The 19,501-nt window shown below is 32.5% G+C and overlaps 2 protein-coding genes across 5 annotated transcripts; one reads left to right on the top strand and one right to left on the bottom strand.

The window, feature by feature from the left end:
• The first annotated feature begins 1,720 nt into the window (after window positions 1–1,720).
• Gle1 (nucleoporin GLE1) lies at window positions 1,721–6,176 on the top strand. The gene is made up of 8 exons (XM_070297909.1): window positions 1,721–2,052; window positions 2,378–2,677; window positions 2,778–3,227; window positions 3,425–3,515; window positions 3,605–3,883; window positions 4,100–4,404; window positions 4,595–4,973; window positions 5,297–6,176. Exons 1-8 carry the CDS (start codon window positions 1,837–1,839, stop codon window positions 5,554–5,556), a joined length of 2,280 nt encoding a protein of 759 aa, XP_070154010.1. The 5' UTR covers window positions 1,721–1,836; the 3' UTR covers window positions 5,557–6,176.
• Window positions 6,177–6,371: 195 nt separating this feature from the next.
• On the bottom strand, window positions 6,372–19,344 carry LOC138934288 (uncharacterized). Of its 4 annotated transcripts, XM_070297910.1 has the most exons (10): window positions 19,266–19,344; window positions 18,590–18,824; window positions 14,704–16,280; window positions 11,746–11,974; window positions 9,479–10,607; window positions 8,714–8,942; window positions 8,178–8,320; window positions 7,539–7,668; window positions 6,980–7,159; window positions 6,372–6,604 (listed from the first exon to the last, which is right to left on the bottom strand). In XM_070297910.1, the coding sequence occupies exons 5-10, from the start codon at window positions 10,214–10,216 to the stop codon at window positions 6,435–6,437; spliced, it is 1,590 nt and encodes a 529-aa protein (XP_070154011.1). In that variant the 5' UTR covers window positions 10,217–10,607; window positions 11,746–11,974; window positions 14,704–16,280; window positions 18,590–18,824; window positions 19,266–19,344; the 3' UTR covers window positions 6,372–6,434. The 4 variants fall into 4 exon arrangements, with proteins under 4 accessions (XP_070154011.1, XP_070154013.1, XP_070154012.1 ...); XM_070297912.1 differs by lacking the exons at window positions 18,590–18,824; window positions 19,266–19,344 and having other exon boundaries at window positions 15,929–16,261; XM_070297911.1 differs by lacking the exons at window positions 18,590–18,824; window positions 19,266–19,344 and having other exon boundaries at window positions 15,563–16,261.
• Between the last annotated feature and the right edge of the window lie 157 nt (window positions 19,345–19,501).

Raw genomic sequence — 19,501 nt, forward strand, 5'->3', positions numbered from 1 at the left:
ATAATTATACAATCATTTGATATTGATTGTAGCAGTTATAATCTTATGATTACATAATTTTGTTGCAATATTATATAATCATCGCCAGACTATATATGCGCGTATTCACTTTAATAATTCGTGAATAATATAGATGGAAGATTCGTCAAATTCAACTAATCAAGATATCTTTATACCGTTCATGAATTACGAATCACGAATTGCAAATACGCGCATAATCTGGCGCTAACTTTATTTTATCATGTCACATAAAAAATGAACCAGCACATTTGTATACTAGTCTCATATTTTATTCATTTATTTCATCATCCAAGCGGCAATGCTAGTATAAATTGAACATGGATTATAAATACAACAAAGATTATAAATGCAGAAATGTAATTTAATTATTTTGCTAAATAAATGTAAAACCAGAATTTCTCAAATTTTTTATTTTAAATCTATTTTAATATTGATATTTTTGGCTCTTTCACATAATATTTTCAAGAAATTATGATAAAAATGAATATAAAAGAATTTACAATATAAAGCTGCGAAAGTATCTTGGAGTAAACTAAAAATTGTTTATTTGCATCTTATTTGATAGAAATTTGTCTATCACGTGTATGTAGTGATTACCTTGGAAATTTCTGGATTATGTATTAATTAAATATGTATTGAATTTTTTAGATGAAACAATACATTTTTTTTTATATATCACGAAAGATAATAGAGAAACAACTTATTGTTAACATAACTATTTTTATTCAACTGTCTTTTTGAGTATCATATTTCATATATTCATCATAACTTGAATGTTTTATTCGAAATGATTATTTTTATCATTTGTCATATGCATGTACTAATTAATTTTGCGTTTTTCTTTAAACCAGTGATTAAATGTATTATATTATATATATATATATATATATATATATATATATATATATATATATATATATATATATATATATATACACAAAACTTGTTATATAGCATATTATATTAGGCGAAGAAATTGATAGTATTAACTCAATCGTAACTATTGTAAAATTCTGGATTTTTATGACAATTGCAGTTATTGCATTGAATTTAGGACATTAAAAACTTTGAATTATATATTGAGAAAAATAAAAAGAAAATTGAAAGTAGATGATTATATTTTGCGATAAATGTATGCATTTTTTTATCCTCTAGACTCTTGATCTAGATTATAGATTATAAGATTTTCAATTTTCAATATTATTTTATTTGACGCACGATATGGCCTCAAAAAAATATGTACAAGAGAGTTAAAAAATTTATATTCTAACTGATTCTCATTGAGAATTTCTTTACATCTGTTTATATTTTTGTAAATTCGAAATGTGACTACAATTCTCCGCAAATTAAATAAGATCTTTTAATTCTAAGTTAATTTATATTATTTAATTTATTTATCTATTTATATATATTATAAATTTTTTAATTCTTTTGTACATCAGAGACATATCAATAGTAAATATATATACAATATATTTTTTTTAAATTGTAATATATATATATTTTTTTAAATTGTAATATATATATATATTTTTTTTAAATTGTAATATATATATATATTACAATTGCATGATTGCCTGTGTACATATACAACCACATACTTATTTTTATGTATATGCGCATGTAAAATGAAATAAATTTTTTTAATAATTATTTTCCTAATTTTTAAATATAACGCGTAGAAGACCTCTCTGTCCGTAGTTGTAAAACTGGCCAATCAACTATTCTTCCGAAGAATGGAATGACTGTGATTGGCCAGCTTTAGAACTAGGGATATTATTAAACCTGATTAGGGATCACGTGTAAAAGTAGTCTATGTCTATGCCATATGTTTATGCCCATCACCTGGTACTCGTCGCGTCGTCGTTTCTGCCGGATAAAAAACGGCGCAATCCGCAATCCTGGCTTTGCGTGGATATATTAAATGGAATATGTATCGCTGAAAACATGAGCGTAGAGTTCACGAGGAAATGTGTGTCTCCTCGCAAAATCATGTCACTTTATTCAGAAAGAGAGAAATCGAGAACTAAGGTGAGCTGATGAAGTTTTGCGTTATTCTAGTCAAATGAATGAAAAAGAAATTCCATAATTTGGAGCAAACTTTTAGAGGATTTTGTTTGTCATATTTGTGCAGTTTATAATGCTTTACGCTACTCCATGTATTTTGAATAAAATTTCCGTTAATATTAAAATTAAATTTGACTTGTAAATTAATAAAAATATGTAAAATCTCTTTATTATATATAGCATACTTGTATTCGCTTCATGTTCAATCTATTTATTAGAAGTTGTAATTAAAAATATTTAGTTTTTGAAAGTTTTTGTATTCAAATATTCGAAAAATGCTGTTTTAAAGGTGAACGACATGAACATCACATCGGATTTTGAGAATCTCAAGGTATCTACCTTAGAGAAAGCATCACGTATATCAGCGATGTTGAATCATATTACAATTGGTCCTCAGTCAGTGGCAAATAAAGATGATTCCAACAAACTGGAAAATATTGAGAATGAGCAAAACTCCTGTAACATTAAAATCCCACAGAAAACTAATAGCAATTTTACATACAACACAATATCTACTTCAAATGGCATTCACTTTTCATCCAAGAAAATTCTTTTAGAAAGTGAAAAGCAAAGAAAGGAGGAAGTCAGGGTAATTTAATTATCATATATAGTTGATCATATTTACAACAAGATTTAATAATAACAGCAATAGGCTCAGAATGATACTATGTAAGGAAATTGTGTTGCAGAAAAAGATGGATTGCCGTATTAATCACATGAAAGAGAATGGTCGTGTCATACAGGAAAAAATGGCGAATTCGCGCTCATTGATGGCACGCGAGCGCGAACGTCGGAACGAGGAGGAGTTGGCAGATATCTTGGCCGGGATTGAGCGAATCGCAGAACAAGAGGAAATTAAAAGGCGGCACGAGCAACAACTACAAGCTCAACGCGCTCAAGAACAGAAGGAAAAGCTTGAACGAGAAATGGAGGAGTATCGAAAGCGAATGAAGGAAAAGGAGGAACTGACAAAGATCGTGACGGTCCATCGAGGCCAGTTCACGGCCAAATACTGTGATATCGTAACGCTATGCAAGAATTGTAAAAACAAGCATGCGATTGACATGATCCTTACAACAAATTCTGCAAGGATAAAAGAACTGATTCAACAAATCGAAGTCTTAGATGAAAAAATTAAAGTAATTATTAAAAAAAGGATAAATTAATTATTATTCCAAAAAGTTTACAAATTGAAAATTTGTAAACATTTTTACTGAATGTCGGATTGCAATAATTTATTAAAAAAATGATTCTAAATTTTTAGAAGCGACGTTTTTTAAAATTATTCTGTATAAGTTATCATATTATTTATAATAATAATTATGGATTTTTATAGAGTGGAGAATTGATATCCACGGATGTAAATGTTATCGAGAGCTTGGTTCATTACATTAATGATATACTGACTATATTTCGGACGGAGATAGGTTTGTGAACTTCTTGCAGACAGTCAAAGATTTTTTTTTTTTTTTTTCGTAAAAACTTCAATTTATATATATTTTGTTACAAACTTTAGAGAAAATAGATGCTCAATACGAAGCGGAATTGACTCGTAAAGCACAAGCTGCAAGTGAGATTCAATCAGTTGCGGAATCTGAAAATACTCCAGTTGGCAATGTGGTGTCTTCTCAGCATCTAGGTGAAAGCAATGCTATAGAGAATAATGATAATAAAGTCCAAAACTCCAGCGTGATAAATCAGGAAGCAATAGCTGTATCAGTTAATGCACCAGTTACACCACCTGCATCTGTACCTAAGTCGGAAGAAACAGTTGTAGATTCTGAATGCAAAGAAGGCATGTTAAAATCTATACTTAGTATATAAAATGCATTTTAAATATTGTATGTCCTTACAATATTTTATTCTATTTTATAAATGCATATTTCACATATCTTGATTAAAAAGTATGTTCATTAATAATAATCTAATCTAATTTTCTACCTATTTAAATTTAAATTGTTGTTTAAATAGGGAGATTAATTAATGTGTTTCTTATGTCATAAATTTACAGGAAATCTTTTCAAGTACGTTGATAAGGAATCATTGGAGATTTACATTAAGAACCAACAATTTTTAAATCTTTATAAAAAAACTTTCAAGGATTTCTTACAATCGACTGCTACGAAGAAGTTTCGCTTCGAGTGTCAGAAGGCAATCAATATTCCGGTAAACGCGATCTCCAGCGTTAGCGAGCAACATTTAAGAGACAAATACGATAGATTGCATAACCTTCTGATTGGAAAATCATCCCCTAACGTGACGCAACATCCACAAGGAGTGATCTTCTGCAAGGATCATATGGCAAAAAAGATAGTTGTATGTATCTGTAGGAATCTCTTAAAATCATAATTAAAAGAAAAAATAAAGAAAAAAAATCACATGATTTGATAAAAATTAAAATTTTTTAAATAGAAAAGTTAATTTCAATTATAAGTAAATTATTTTGTTATTAGCTTGAAAGCGTTTTGTTATCTTATTTGTTATCATATTTGATATGAATTTCTAGAGCCAAGGCGAGACGTTGGTATCGAGCAAGCCGGAAATGGCATTTCCCGTGGCGATGATCGTTGTAGCACTCTGGAACGAGCATGAAGATTTCGGCGAACTTTTTCTGGCGCGTCTTCACGAGGCATGTCCGTTCACTATACCAATCTTCTTACCACAACAAGAAGGTCAATCCAATGAAGATTACTACAAATCTCTTGGCTGCAAATATTCTGAAGACGGCACTGTCGAAAAGCAGGACAAGTTCCTAAAAAGGATGTCAGGCTTGATGAGATTGTACGCGTCGATTACCGTTACAAGACAACGAAAGGATGTCACCAAAGTTCATCCCTATGGTCTTCAGCATGCTTGGAGATGGTTGGCGGCCGTTTTTAATATCGGTAAGAATATTACATTTTGTGACGCAATTAATTTTGATATTATTTAAATTTAAATATTATTCTCTGAAATCGAGGCGCGTATTTGTTAAAATTATAAAAAGAAAAACTTATTGAAAATGAAATCTATAAAGATTGTCTATACATATAGATATGTTCTGTGTCAAAAATATAAAAATATAAAAAATATTGTTATGCATAGAATGAAACAAAAATTTTGATAATATGCAAAGAAAAAAAAATTGTTATCAATATACTGTGAAAAATAACGCAACAAAAATAACGATTTACATGCGATAATAAAAATTTGTTTCTTCATTTTCCAGAACCAAGAGCTGACATTTGCGACTTGTGCGCGACCTTAATATTAGATATGCTCGAAGTTGCTGGTAATGTGTTATGGACTGCTTATCCGATGCAGTTTCACAAATTACTGATGCTGCTATCGGAGCAATACTATCCGCGTATGCGAAATGTTGCGGATGGCGGTGGACCTCTGATGCGGCTGGAAGAGTTCCTGCACAATGCTTTGGCAATTGGCACTATACATCCGGCTAACGGAATGCTTCCGCCTAACTTTTTATGATCTTCTGTTAGATTCTTTCGATGATGTAGTGACTTAAACGTAGACTGAAGTTATTACAAGTTTAAAAAATTAGGTTAAGAAATATTTTTTAATTGTTTTGAACGTAAAAGTTTCAGGTCGCTTCGAGCATTATTTGAAGCAAAATCTCAATCATCTTGAAAAATTTAATAGTCTTCAAGACTTCTATTTTCTCATTGCAGCCATATAAAATTATAGAAGCGAAAAATCATGTGAACTTTTTTCCTATGAAACACGTTGAAATATGTTAGTTTTGTCATATTTTATCACACATTTAATAACATTGGTTGGTAAATAGATTAGTAAAATGTATTACAAAATATTTTGACGGTTTGTAAATTATATAATAAATAATTGTGTAAATCTTGATTTTTCGCTTTATAATGATGTATATAATTCAATTATAATAACTGTAATGAGGGACAAGAAGTTTTACAAAAATTTATTTAATTCAAAAAACAAAGTGGATACAATTTACATACAAAGTGAATTTTGATAATACTTTATTCTATACATGTCGATCGTGGATCAATCTAAAGTTGACTGGACGTGTACTATCGCGAGAGAGGAAGCGAAATTGTGTGTGGGTAAAAGAAAAAGAATGAGAGAGAATAAGTGAGCGAGCGAGAGACAGAAAGAGAGAGAGAATTTTTTTTAACGAATCATGTATATAATCGCTGAGGATAAAATTTGTGAATTATTATATTTATTTAGATTTAATAAAATATTATATTATTGAAAAAACCCAAAAGAAAGTATATATATATATATATATATATATATATATATATATATATATATATATATATATATATAAACTAAGAGAGAGATAAATAATAAATATGTATTATAAAACAAGCCTAATAGTAAGGTACGCTAGTAGCTACGGATTTTACATCGTCCAGATTATAAAAGTCTAGTGAATTTTCGGCAAAACCGATGATGCCGAAGAACGACAGTCTGTCCATCCATTCCTTGTGCTGATTGATATTTAGCAGATAAGTTGTGAGCTCTTTGGCGAGTACATCTACTAATAAACAACGAAAAAAGTTAATTACGGAACATTAATTTATTACGGAATGAAATTAAAAGTAAAATTAAGATCATAAAGTAACTCGTGGTCTCTCTTTTTCTTTTGCTACGATTTTAAAACGTTAGATGGATTCATTTATTTCATTGTATGGTATTTATCTTCATTTCATATTTTCAGATCCTTTTAACTTTTGAAATTTTATTTCTTCTTCATGAATCAGACGTTATATTAATCTTATTTATATTAATCTCTCTTATTTCAGTCGCGTAAAAACGATTGAACGGATTCAGTATTTGCATTAGAAGAATTCTTCTAACGTCAATACTAGTATTTTGAGAGTCTCTATTGTGAATATATAGAAGAATATTATACCTAGCACTTTGTTGATCATGATGCGATAAGGCGGTAGAGGTCCCAGACTGGCAAGGATTTGAAGAAACTCTGCGCCGATTATGTTCATCTTGTGACATCTGATTACCGGTGCATCCACGACACCCACTTCCGCCGGCTTCCCGACAACCATTCGCAATACGTCAAGTTGCGAATTACCATCTGCAAGATACAATTGAAATGCGTGAAACCTCGATAAAATATACGATCTACAATTATTTCATCTTTTTTTCTATTGAGAATATAATAGATGATGTATTAATATTTATTATTTTCATGCCTGAAAATACATTTTTTTTTTTATTCCATAGTATATTTTTCCATAGTTCGTCATTTATATATTTATTTTCGCTAAAATTCTCGTTAAAATCATTAAAAATATTCGACTTTAATTTAGCGGCTTTTTTTATTTCTGTTATATGTAGTTTTTTTAAGAAGATAGCGAAAATGAATACAGATAATAAACGAAAATATATACGATAGATAAATAAAGAAGTATGATATAATAAATATATGAATGTGAGATGTTTGTTAAACCGACCGAGTATATTTCCGAAGAACGCCGGGTTCTCGCCTCTCGTGCGCAGATAATTGAAGAGCAATGAAGTGGCGCAGATTTTATCGCATCTGTTTGGAATGGCGCATCTGTGTCCTCGCAGGTCCATAATATTCTACAATTTTAACAAAGATGCTTGCCAATGTCACAAAATTAAGCCTTGACGAGAGAACTTTTTACATTTTACTTTTCATCCTTAATTTTAATATAATATATAAAATGTATTTGGTATTAATTTTTAATATAAATTAAACAGATTAATAAAAAGTTAGAAAAAAACAATAAAAAATTTTATATTTTAGATTTAGATAGACGAAATATTTTTACGAGAATAGCAAAGAGAATAATGTAATACAATGTGGAATACAATGTAGTAATATAATGTAGAATTAATTAAACTAATATAATAATAATTTTCTACTGCAGATAAAAAAAATGTTTCTAACGAAGCGTTTGCTAACTTATAATTTTTTTTTAATTTGAAAATGAATAGCATAAGCTTTTCCAAAGTTTTAAGCTGTTTATGCATACATTTCTATTCTAATAAATTTAATTAACCAAATTTTTTTATCAAGTTCTTTTTCATATTTTACTGATTTTTCCGATAACGGAAAGTTTAGTTACTTCAACGTGTGGAGCACGATCATCCGCGAGGATTACGTCGACGTAAACGTGGGGCGAGTTGCTTTTGTTCAGATGATGCTCGAAAACGAAGCTGACGGGAAGGAGGACACCGTCGTTCCAATCATCGGCCGCTGGCAAGATAGCTACAAAAACAAATAAATAAAGAATTAAATGTGATAAAACTTCTATTTATTATTATTATTATTATTATTTTCTAACAAGGTAATACACATTATAGCGCGCTTTTCATGTTATTCCCGAGCTATAAAACATCCTGTCCTCTGGACATTTTTAAAGTGTATTGTTAGAGATCAAACAGCCTCTATATTATTATCCGTCTCGAGGTGAGAGAAGCACGATGACGTCATGATGAATCATCGAAATCAAACATCACGAAGATCACGGAGGCATTTAATGTTGTTTAAAGAAAATATTTCAAACAAAAATAATGTTCGAGCGAACAAATTTTCGGTATCTTCATGAAAATCTTCTAGACGCGCGAAACATTGTTTCTTACTTTACATAGATTCTCTTACCTATATCGACGACATCCTTGGCAACCGGTCGTCCAAATCTAGTCTCGTACAACAGAACGACCGGTTTCTTCGTGACTACTTCGATAATTTCCGCAAACACTTCGAAGAGCTCGATTGGCAATGAAGGCACTAGATGTATCGCCAAGATCAAAGGACTCTCGTCCAAGTTCGGTTTCGATATGGGCCGCCAAATTTTACGCGCGCCAAGATCCCAAGGATTGAGCAAGTCCTACATTAGTCATTTAATTTTAATCAATTTTCATACTTTAGTTACATTTTAAAATTTTTAAATAAAAAATTTATTCTTATCATATATATTCTTGTTTTAGAGAACGAAAATAAAAACATAAAATTATGTAGACAAAACTTTTTTTAGCTAATAACAACTTTACAGTGATTTATATACATAGAAAGTTTTTTTTACATCAGTTATAATTGCTAAAAATATATATATAATAAGTAAAATAATTTTAAACCTAATTGTAAGTTCTTTGAACTTATTTTGATTTTTAAGTTATTTTTTTATAATTTATATTTTTTTTTATATCTAACAAAACATTTTTTAAATTAGTATTTTTCTTAAGCAATATTATAGACACGCTCAAGTAAATATTTAAGAATTATGTTTTCATAAATATATATAAGTTGTTAAAAAATTTCTTCAAAAATTTTTATTTGTATCTTTATTTTTTTAAATCCAGTTAAGTCGTTATTTATTTAAGTTTTTTTTTTTATTACGGTATAATTTCAAACAAAGCTTACAACCTTTCTAAGAACGGGAATCTTCTTTGTTTTCTTCTTATCTTCAGCTGGTTTTATATCCTTGACATTATTTTCTTCAGGGTCCTCAGGAGAAATTTCTGAACTATTATCTTTAACAGTCTCACAATCAGTAGACTCTGTCTTCAGTGTTTCTAGCACTCCTGTAGAGAGTGAGAGGGATTCAAGAATGAGAGACTTCAGTTCAGGGAGGATTTTTAATCTATCATCTTTATCTTCGATATCCTTTGGAGATTCTTTCTTCAGTGTCTCGTGCGCTTTTATAACTTCAAGTACCTCAACTGGTTTTGTATTTTTACCATAACTTTCTTCAGAATCCTTCGTAGGAATTGCCAATTTGTCATCTTTAATTTCGAGTATTTTTGTAATCTTAGGAATCTCAGCGGGGGTTTCTAACTTAATGTCTTTCGGAGATTCTTTCTTCAGCGCTTCGCGCACTTTCGTAGCTTCAGGAGCCTCAGTTAGTTTTATATTCTTAACAGGATTCTCTTCCGTAGCTTTTGTAGGAATCGCTTTGTCATCTTTATCACCCTTTGTAGATTTTGCTCTCTGCGTTTCGTGTATTTTTGTTGCTTTAATCGCAATCTCCTTTGTTTTCTCCATCTTTTCGCTCAGTACTGTCTTCTTCTTCGAGCAACATTCTTTTAATTCGCACACAACGTTCTTCGATCTCTCGAAAGATTCGGCGACTGTGAGCTTCGCTGGAATCGACTTTTGACTCATTTTCGCGTTATTGACCGGAAATAATCCGCACTGATACTTGAGCCGCGAAGAGAGACGTACTCCAAGAGGCTCTTCGAAGAGACACGTTTCGAATCGATCGCGATGACTGCGAAATGTCGATCCACAATGACAGACGGAGGCTTCGATTGCGAATATTTTTGTTTGCGTGTGTATGTTTATCGCCAGTCGTCGACCGCGTGACAATCGCGTGTACTATAGGAACGACGAAGCCGTTCCATCATGACAGCGATACCCGTCTCGAGAAAGGTCGCGATAAGTCGTTACAATCCGTTTTTCTTTTTCTCCCTTGATCTTTCTCTCCCTCCTCTCTCTCACAAGGGCGGCTTATTAAACACGTGACGTCCCCAAAGTCGTTGAGTTTTAACGGATACTAAAAGTCAAAGTAAAAAGACGAGAATCTAATTTCAGACTCTTAATTCTAAAATTATTTGCAAGATTTGTCATTTATGTATTGTATCGCTAGAATGCGTATTTATACATAATTTATGAATTATGCATACATACATATTAATGTATTGTATGATTAAATAGATGAAAAAATTCGGAATTTTTAATAAACGATACATTCTCATTGCTTATCACTTAAGTTTCAAAAATTTCTTGTTCGTCCTTGAATATATATAGTACATGTGTCTACAGTATATCTGAAAATCTGCTTCATTTTTTTCTTTTGTAACATTGATTTCTCCATTGATTTTTTATTTAGAGAACTGTAGACGCTAATCGCGTCAAATCGCATATTATGTCGATCGTTGATCGTTGTTTGGCGAGTCTTACAAACGGACGAAAGTCCCACCGACCCAATGCAACGTGATTCACGGCCGATGAAGACTTCATCCGGATGCATCGCTCTCTCTAAAAAGATCCATGTGACGCAGCGATTCGACAATAATTTGCATCGGATTTCATCCCGGAACTTTTTATGGTTGTCCTTGACTAACCGAAGTCAAAGCTTTGTATTAGAATATACAATCTAAAAATCATTGAAATATGAATCCCCGATACAGTTTAGATTGAAAGGGCCGAGAATATTGCGAATGCAAATTACAAAGCGTCGATTCTTTTTCTGAGAGAAAATAAAAAGGTAAAAAGTACTGATCTCTGAAAAATGACTATAAATTCGAGAAAATAATAAGCACCAATTCGCTTATTAAAAAAGAAAAGACTGAGAAAAAGTCAAATTAAATCAATTAAGACTGAAATAAATTCCAATGAAATTATAATCTCGATCAAAATTGAAAATTTAAAACTCGATAAATTAAATTAATTCAGATGAAAATAAATGTAGATCAAGACAATAATTCAAAGAGATTAATTTCCATCAAATTAAAGAATCTTTCTCCAAATTGCTTTATTTATCCTTCGCAATGCTTGTGATAAATTTAGACTCTCTTTACAAAAATTGTACGGTAATAACACGTGTTATGTATATATCATAATATGAAAGAAATGTAGACATAACAAAGAGATTATTATGCATTTTATATAGAGATGTAAAGACTTCTCACCGCGCTCGACTCCTCTTTTCCGTTAAGAAGCTATATACATTCTTGGAGGCCTTTCAATTGGAAATGTGCGGACTATCGCGCATTTCACGATCACGTGGAATGCACGGTGGCCACTCCACACAGGTGTAACCCATTCAGGTGATGTCACCACGCACACGCGAACATTTCGCGATCAAGCAGTCACTTACGATCCAATATGATCGAGCACATCGCGAGTCTTTCATTCCGTCTGTAAGAAAAAAGATCCATACAATAGTTAATCTGTCCTCCTTAGCTGCGATCGTATCTTTTGCACTCAATAGTATGCAAATATAAAATATTTTTAACGGACGAAAAATGAAAAGAAATACAGGCAAAATATCAATATATAATAATACAATTATTGTGGAGACAAAAGATATTAATTAATGTAGAACAGAATATTGATATTAAAGAGAGAGAAATTCTAGACAAGTTTAAATAACAGGAAGATTTTCACTAAAATGCGAGAAACCACCGAGAACGATGAAAGGACTTTGATGATAAAAATTAAAGTTGCAAAGTAAATTCCTACTCTCTAATTTCTATTAATTTACTTATGCTTTGCGCTGAGAAATTGTATGCTCAGCAAATCGATATTCTTTCCTTAATCTCGATCTAGACGAATTATGCCGAGTTCTGCGCCAGTGTGCAATAAGGATGCTTATCAGCAAGCATGCGCCGCAGAAAAATCTGGAAATTTGCCGAGATTCGCGAAAAAAGTGCACCTCGATTTCTTATGTTAGCGCGCGGAAAAGCGGAAAACTCGTAGCGCGAGTGATCGAGATCTCTTACATTTCGAATTTAGACTTTCACAAATGGAAAAGTCCTCGATGATCACGCAATTAATGCGATTTTAATTATAAAATTAATTAAGAGCGAACATTGCAAATATAAATAAAAACAGATTAAAAAAACAATATTCACCACGTGAATCAAATTCAAAGGAATAAAATTCTACCAAATAAAATAATTACGAAACTAAAATTTGCAGCATGGATAATATGGAGATATCAATAAAGAATCTTAAAATAAATAAGAAAAAATTTCAATGTATACCATCAAGATTGATAGTTTTCTAATCGAATCTTCCAAAAAAAAAAAGAAAAAATAAAAAAGATCCTCAAAGTGCGTCCCGCCAGAATCCGCGAAAAGATTCTCGACCGAATTCCAACGCAATCTTCGGGCTATCGGGCTATCACGCACTGTACCAGTGATAATCGTGACAATATAAGCGATTCGAACGAACGTACTTACTTGGAAGAAAACGATCTAACGCGATGTTGCTTATTCGATGAGAGGGGAAAAAAGAAAGAAAAAATTTTGTCGCGTTCCCGACGTCCGACGAATAAAGTGTCAAAATCAGCTGTTGACGACAGAGCCGGCGCGGCGTGTCTGTCTCGCATACATATATCCGCGTTATCGCATACCGCGAGAGTTTCTCTCACGAATTCATATGTTACGTAAATCTGTGTATGTACAAACGGACCAATTAATGGCCGACGTTTTTATCGCACCGTCACGGTTCAAGGCAACAGACAATCGACCGTTATGACGAACTCTAACATACGTCTTAACGATACTCCGAAACTACGAGGCTGGACCGGCGGTTTACGAGAGATTCGTCGATTACTGAAGAAATAACGAAGCCCAGTGATAAATCGCAAAATCGAGAAGAATTAAAAAATGCATCGAGATTTTAAATCTGTATCAAATCGAAATAAAAATAATTTTTAAAAAATAAAATTATAAAAGACTCAAGTAAAAAGTTATAATTTTATTAAAACAAATTAGCATTAGCTGTATGCTTCTGTTCTAGAATATAGAAAGATGAATTAGTTATCTATACAATCTCTTATTGTCAAAGATACACAAAGATGTGTATATAGACAAAGTATGTTACTTAAGCGAACGTAGAAAAGACATTCTGACTCGTGCGATGTATTTCCGTCGATGAACTCGAGTGCGCGAGTCATTCTCCAAAGAGAAAGAGAGAGAGAGAGAAAGACAGAGAAATACAGGTGGACTTTGTCCTGATCCTTCGTTAGTTAGGATATGACAATAATGTTCTCTCCCATAATTTAAAGAGTACGAAAAATATCTCTAGAATATGTCAAGAAAGAGAACATAAGAGAAAACGCATTTTTCTCCACAAGTATTGATCAATCAAATTAATAAGTCTCATTAAAGAGACCACGACAAGGTTCTTTTTTGAATTTTCTAAATAACAGATTTGATCTAAATCAATACAAGAATTTTTCTATATATTAATACACCGATTGCGTCCATCGAATCAGCTGATATTAATTTAATAACTTGATAAAATTTGTGAATAATAAATTCTATTCGAAATACACATAATAAATGCGATTCCTCTCTGTGACGAGAGAGGAGTCGCATTCTAACGGACAATATCGAAAAATAAAGAGACCCGTAAAGGTTAACACGTATTATTTACGTGATCGTTCGTCAGAAATTTGCATATTTTTGCCTCGGCTCGACAAAAAAAAAAAAACACTAAAATAAAAGCAACGAGGAGAACTGTATAAGATTTCGCATGTTGGAACAAGTGTTCCTCGCCAAATCTGGCATACGGCGACATAATGCGCGCGTAGAGCCTAAATTACCGCCTTCCTGAATTCCATAAAGTTTCTTCGCTTGCGAATCTTTCTCATTATCGAATACATGTGATTTTCATGGTATATATATATATAATAAAAAATATAAATAGTATAGAGTATAATAATTATAATGTGTATAATTATAATAACAATATAACAAAACAAAAAAATAAAAAAGCTCCTACTATATTACTGCTCGTATACATGTTTATATTATTATATATTATATTATCTTCTAATCTCTCTCTCTCTCTCTCTCTATTCTCTTTTTCCAAAAGTATTTTTTATGTTACATTGCATATAGATCATATACTCTTACATTAGTATTTCTTTCGCAGATACTTGTGCTCGATTTAGAAAAACTTGAAATCTATGTGATCGTGTGATCAGTTATAGGATCGGGATCGAGGAAAAGCTGCAAATTCCTTCATTACCACTGATCGAGGCGTTAATTGTTTCTCGCGAATGACAATTACTTTATTGGAAGTGTGTTTGCGTCGTATTTAGCATACATTTAACACTCTCGTATCTATACTCATTCGATATCATAATTTTTTAATCTCGACTCGATCGAATAATTTGTCTGACTCCGATTATAATATATCGGTAATATATTGAATTCAGTCTGGAATTGAATCATCTGATTGAATCATCGTTCGAGAGTCGCACGATCGTCGTTTAACGCTAAACGCGATCCTTTAAACTCTCGGCGCCGACGATAACATGGCGATGATAATGTCATTATACGCTGTGATTTGCGCAAACAATAAACGTATACAGTTCCAGCTGAAAATATCTTTAATACGAATAATCATGCTAAATGCAATATCAATTCTCAAAATCGTGTTGAACGTAATTGCAATATCAAATGGATAAATCGTGAACAACCGTGATCAACGCGTTAAATGTATGATTTGTTCAACATTGAAATCGTAAGCTTGACAAGTTTAAATTGTGTCTCGATCGCATTCGGCAGTTAAAGTAGCTGTCTATAATTTCTAATTTATTCAACATAATTAAAACAGTGCTTTAATAATCAATCACAGCGTTTAACATGGTCGTTGAGTTTAAACTTTTCTCCAATTTAGAGTTGCGCTCATGACTAATGCAGAGGCGTATTGGGAATTAGCCACGTTTATAAACATGACTGTCCAATCATCGAGTTCGATTATAGTTACCTACTTTACTTCCTCACTTTACTCTCGAGATATTTATTTCCGTTTATTAAACAATTCAATTTTCGAGATCGCACTCGATGGGGGCGAACGATCGGTTGAGAATTCACCGTTAACGAGCAGTATCACGAGTATCGAGTACGGTATCGAGTATAAAAAATCGATCGCCCGCTCAACGTTAAACCGTCATCCGATTACAATTCGATTGATATGCGATATTATTATTTCGTCGAATCATATTACTCGATCCCTGTCGGATCGAATTGTATCGCGAGCCGCGTAATCACGCGACGTGAGACCGGAAACTGTGTTAAAGTGGGTCACTGTCATGTGTCCGGCCGGTGCCGGTGTCGCGGATCGACGACCTACGTTCCTCGTTCGTTGTAATCCTCGTTCGGAATCCGAGAATGCGAAAGAAGTCGACGACACGGCGAACTCGAAGAAACTGGCCCGGCAACGAAACAGCGCGACGTCGATTCCTGGCTTGCCGGCTCGGGCTCCTTCCTACACCTTCTCCTCCTCCTCCTCCTCCTGTTGCTGATCCGCGATCATTGTCGACGTCATCGTACGCGATCATCGCAGCCGTATGACGTCATTTGCGAATGCCGGATGCTGTTATTATATGCGCGATGGCTCGGAGATGATATCTCCTAGATGTACACGGATCCGGCTTCTATCATAAACACGTGTGTGGAGACTGATCCTTTTCTCCTGGCAACATCTATAATTTATATATATTTTCGATTAATAGTTTTTCTCAAATTTTGACAAGTTGACTTATATCAAGTATATGTAAACAATTTTTCTTTTAAAAATCTTCGAATAATATTCAGAAGCGATGAGAATTTTTAAATTATTATCGATGTGATTAAATGCAGAAAATTTGATTAAATTGGATATTAATTGAAAAAATAATCTTTATAGATTTTTTTTTCAAAATCTAACAGTTTGTAAACTTTTCTCTGCTCGGAGCTATATATAATTTTATGTTATTTTTCTTATCGTTAGCGCGTTGATTTAAAAAATCTAAAAATAATTTGAAACAACACACGATCGATAGAAAATTGTTATTTCGCTAAATCGATTTAATGTTGAAATAATTATTCTACAATGATCAAAATAATCATTTTCAATTTCTAATTATATAATAATATATTTGATTATTAATTGTACGATATTAAAATTATTAGATCCTACACGTCGTACAAAACCGAGAACAATTGCAAACGTGCAATCGTTTATCCATACATATTTCATGACTATTTGAGAAGAATTTCCTGGTGCTGGATCATCGTATCCTTCAAATACAAGAAGAAGGAGGAGGTTGTGACGCATCGCGACCTCCTCAAGGTAAACGCACGTGCCATCTTCGGACATGAGATCGCGCATGCCGTGTTTTAATTCGCGTCTTATGCAGTCGATTAAACGGTTGCGGTCAATTACCTCTATCGCGAAAATCTAGCTCAGTTAACAATTAATTTTCAATAATTCTTAGTTTTTTAACTTTTATAAAGTTAATTATGTAGGGTAATGAAATTGGTCCTTTTTTTATTATACAGTAAAAAGGTAGATTAAATTTCTTCTTATTTATTAAGCGTAGTAAAATTGATGTCTATACAAGTGTTTTGATTATGCGCACGACGCTTCGAGTCAGATTTTAGATTTTTTTTTTTTAGGTCATAAGGGGTTAAAATCACGGTGCGGAACACGTGCCGCCGCGTCAATGCCCCGCTACTAACACAAGCGGGGGACTTATTAGACGTGAATGAACGGCTGAATATCCGCGAGTGGGGCACCGATAGTGTCTCAACAGGGCTGTAATTTACACGTTAGCTGAACGAACGTCTAAGAGTTAAAGTCTCGAAAAAGATCTCTCGCGTCATTAAAAAATTATATTCGACAAATCATTCTCGATACCAATATCTCAAATTCAATTAAAGCTAATAATTAATTTAAAATATTCAACTCATTTACTCGATTATACTTCTCACTCTTCTATCGAAATTCTCTATTTAAAGAGACATTCACATATTCGTGTAGATTATATCACTGAACATCTATCTCATAAAATCAATCTGTCGTGAAAAGACTATTTTATAATTAAATTTAATTATTCTCTATTATATTAATTAACGAAGAAAAAGAAATTTCGTGCTCGCGTTATGAACACTGGTTCAAATAAGTTCGCATCCGTCGTTGGATAGCGGCTCGTTACCGGCTTGCCGTATCAGGCCGAGCCGACGTCACGGTGAGCGAAGGTATTCCGGACGTCGCCGTCGCGGACACGTCGGTTAACCTGGCCCAGAAACCGAGCCGGAACCAGCCGGCCGGTGGAATCAATGACCTTGGCGCGCGAGCTCCGCTCATGGCCACCGACCTCTGGAAGAAAGTTTCAGCGGCGATGAGGACAATAACGACGAGGATACCGATGACGATTGGATCTTAATTTAACGCGACGCAAATTTTATAAATTTTATTTCAAAGAAATTTTATTTTAATATTTTTATTCGTAATCAGATACGGATTTCTTGTACTCGATATTTCAGAGACAAAAACTTTTATTCAACGTTCTTCGATTTTATTTATGGTGCAATATATGTTTTATTTCCTGTCTTGTGATATACGCAATTCAATTTCTTATTGTATTGAAATTAAAGACTGCGTGCGTGGGTCATAAAATCAACACGCATTACTTTACTTTGGCTTAAATTAAAATAAAAATTTAAAATAAAATCTAGTTGTTGTGATCGTGAAACGAAAAATGTCTCGTTTGCGTCGAAATTAAATAAAAAAGTCCGATTGTAAATAATAAAAATAAAATAAAAGAGAATCGTGTTGACGAAATAAGATTTGCTTTTTGAAGTAAAATAAATTTTGCATGGCGCGTTAAGAAAAAAAAAAAAATAAAATAAAATCGATTTGCGTAGCGAAACGGAATTCGCGAGCGAAATAAAATAGTTAAAGCGAGATTCGGTTCTCGCGTGACGTGAAATAAAATCACGTTGAAATTGCGCACTTGGGTTGACGCACCGTGTCCGGCACGCGTGACGTATGTACTTCTCTTGCCGCAGGAATGCGAATTTCCATTCGACGGCGCTATCACGCGCCGTGAGATCGCATTTAGAGATCCAGGCCAGTTCCGCCTCCTTCTCGAAATCCGTAATTTCTCTCTTTGACAGGCGTATTTGCGCAAACGCAAATTCCAAACGCTACTTTCATCACGCTACACCGGCGTTACAATCACGAATAGTCGCCTGAAATGCACCTTTAATATTAAAAGTTTTATTATTAAAAGTTTTACGTCAAGTTAGAATTGAATGTGCAGACGAGTAGATAAAGAAAAATTAATCGTATATATAAAATAGAAAATAAAGTTAAGAAAGATTTTTTTCTCCAAAATTGGCTAGCTAAAAAAATTATATTTTTTCACACATCTTGTAAAAATTAAAGTTTTGTCTTTCTAAAACGAATATATAATTTCAATATTTAATAATCAATAAAGTTAACGAAAAAATTCGTTAATATTACTTTTGATATTACAAGCTGTGAAGGTTATCAAAACAGAGAAAACAAACAAAAAAAATTCAATCTCGATATCATAAATTGAGCTTGTAGAAAGATAAACATATATATATAAACACGATTCTCTCTCGCATTGAATATATCGCGGTAAATCTATTTTAAAAAGGTACAAATGTAAACTCACCGATATATTGATAAGCTGTAATTAATAAAACTTAATTGAAATGAAATAACTTTTATACGTGTTATATATCTTTCTCTCTCTCTCTCTTCAAAACTACAAAAACTCGAGAAATATAAATTAATTTTTTTCGTCGAGCTGTAGATGGCGTTATGTAGGATGCGTTCAGAAATCATATCTGTAGGTTGAAGTAGTGTTTAATTGACCAATCAGAACAACGGGAGCAAAGATTTCTTTCT

Source organism: Polyergus mexicanus, unplaced genomic scaffold, assembly GCF_030449975.1.
Source record: "Polyergus mexicanus isolate NDT 795.1 unplaced genomic scaffold, iyPolMexi1.0 SCAF_6, whole genome shotgun sequence".
In the NCBI taxonomy this organism is placed as follows: Eukaryota; Metazoa; Arthropoda; class Insecta; order Hymenoptera; family Formicidae; genus Polyergus; species Polyergus mexicanus.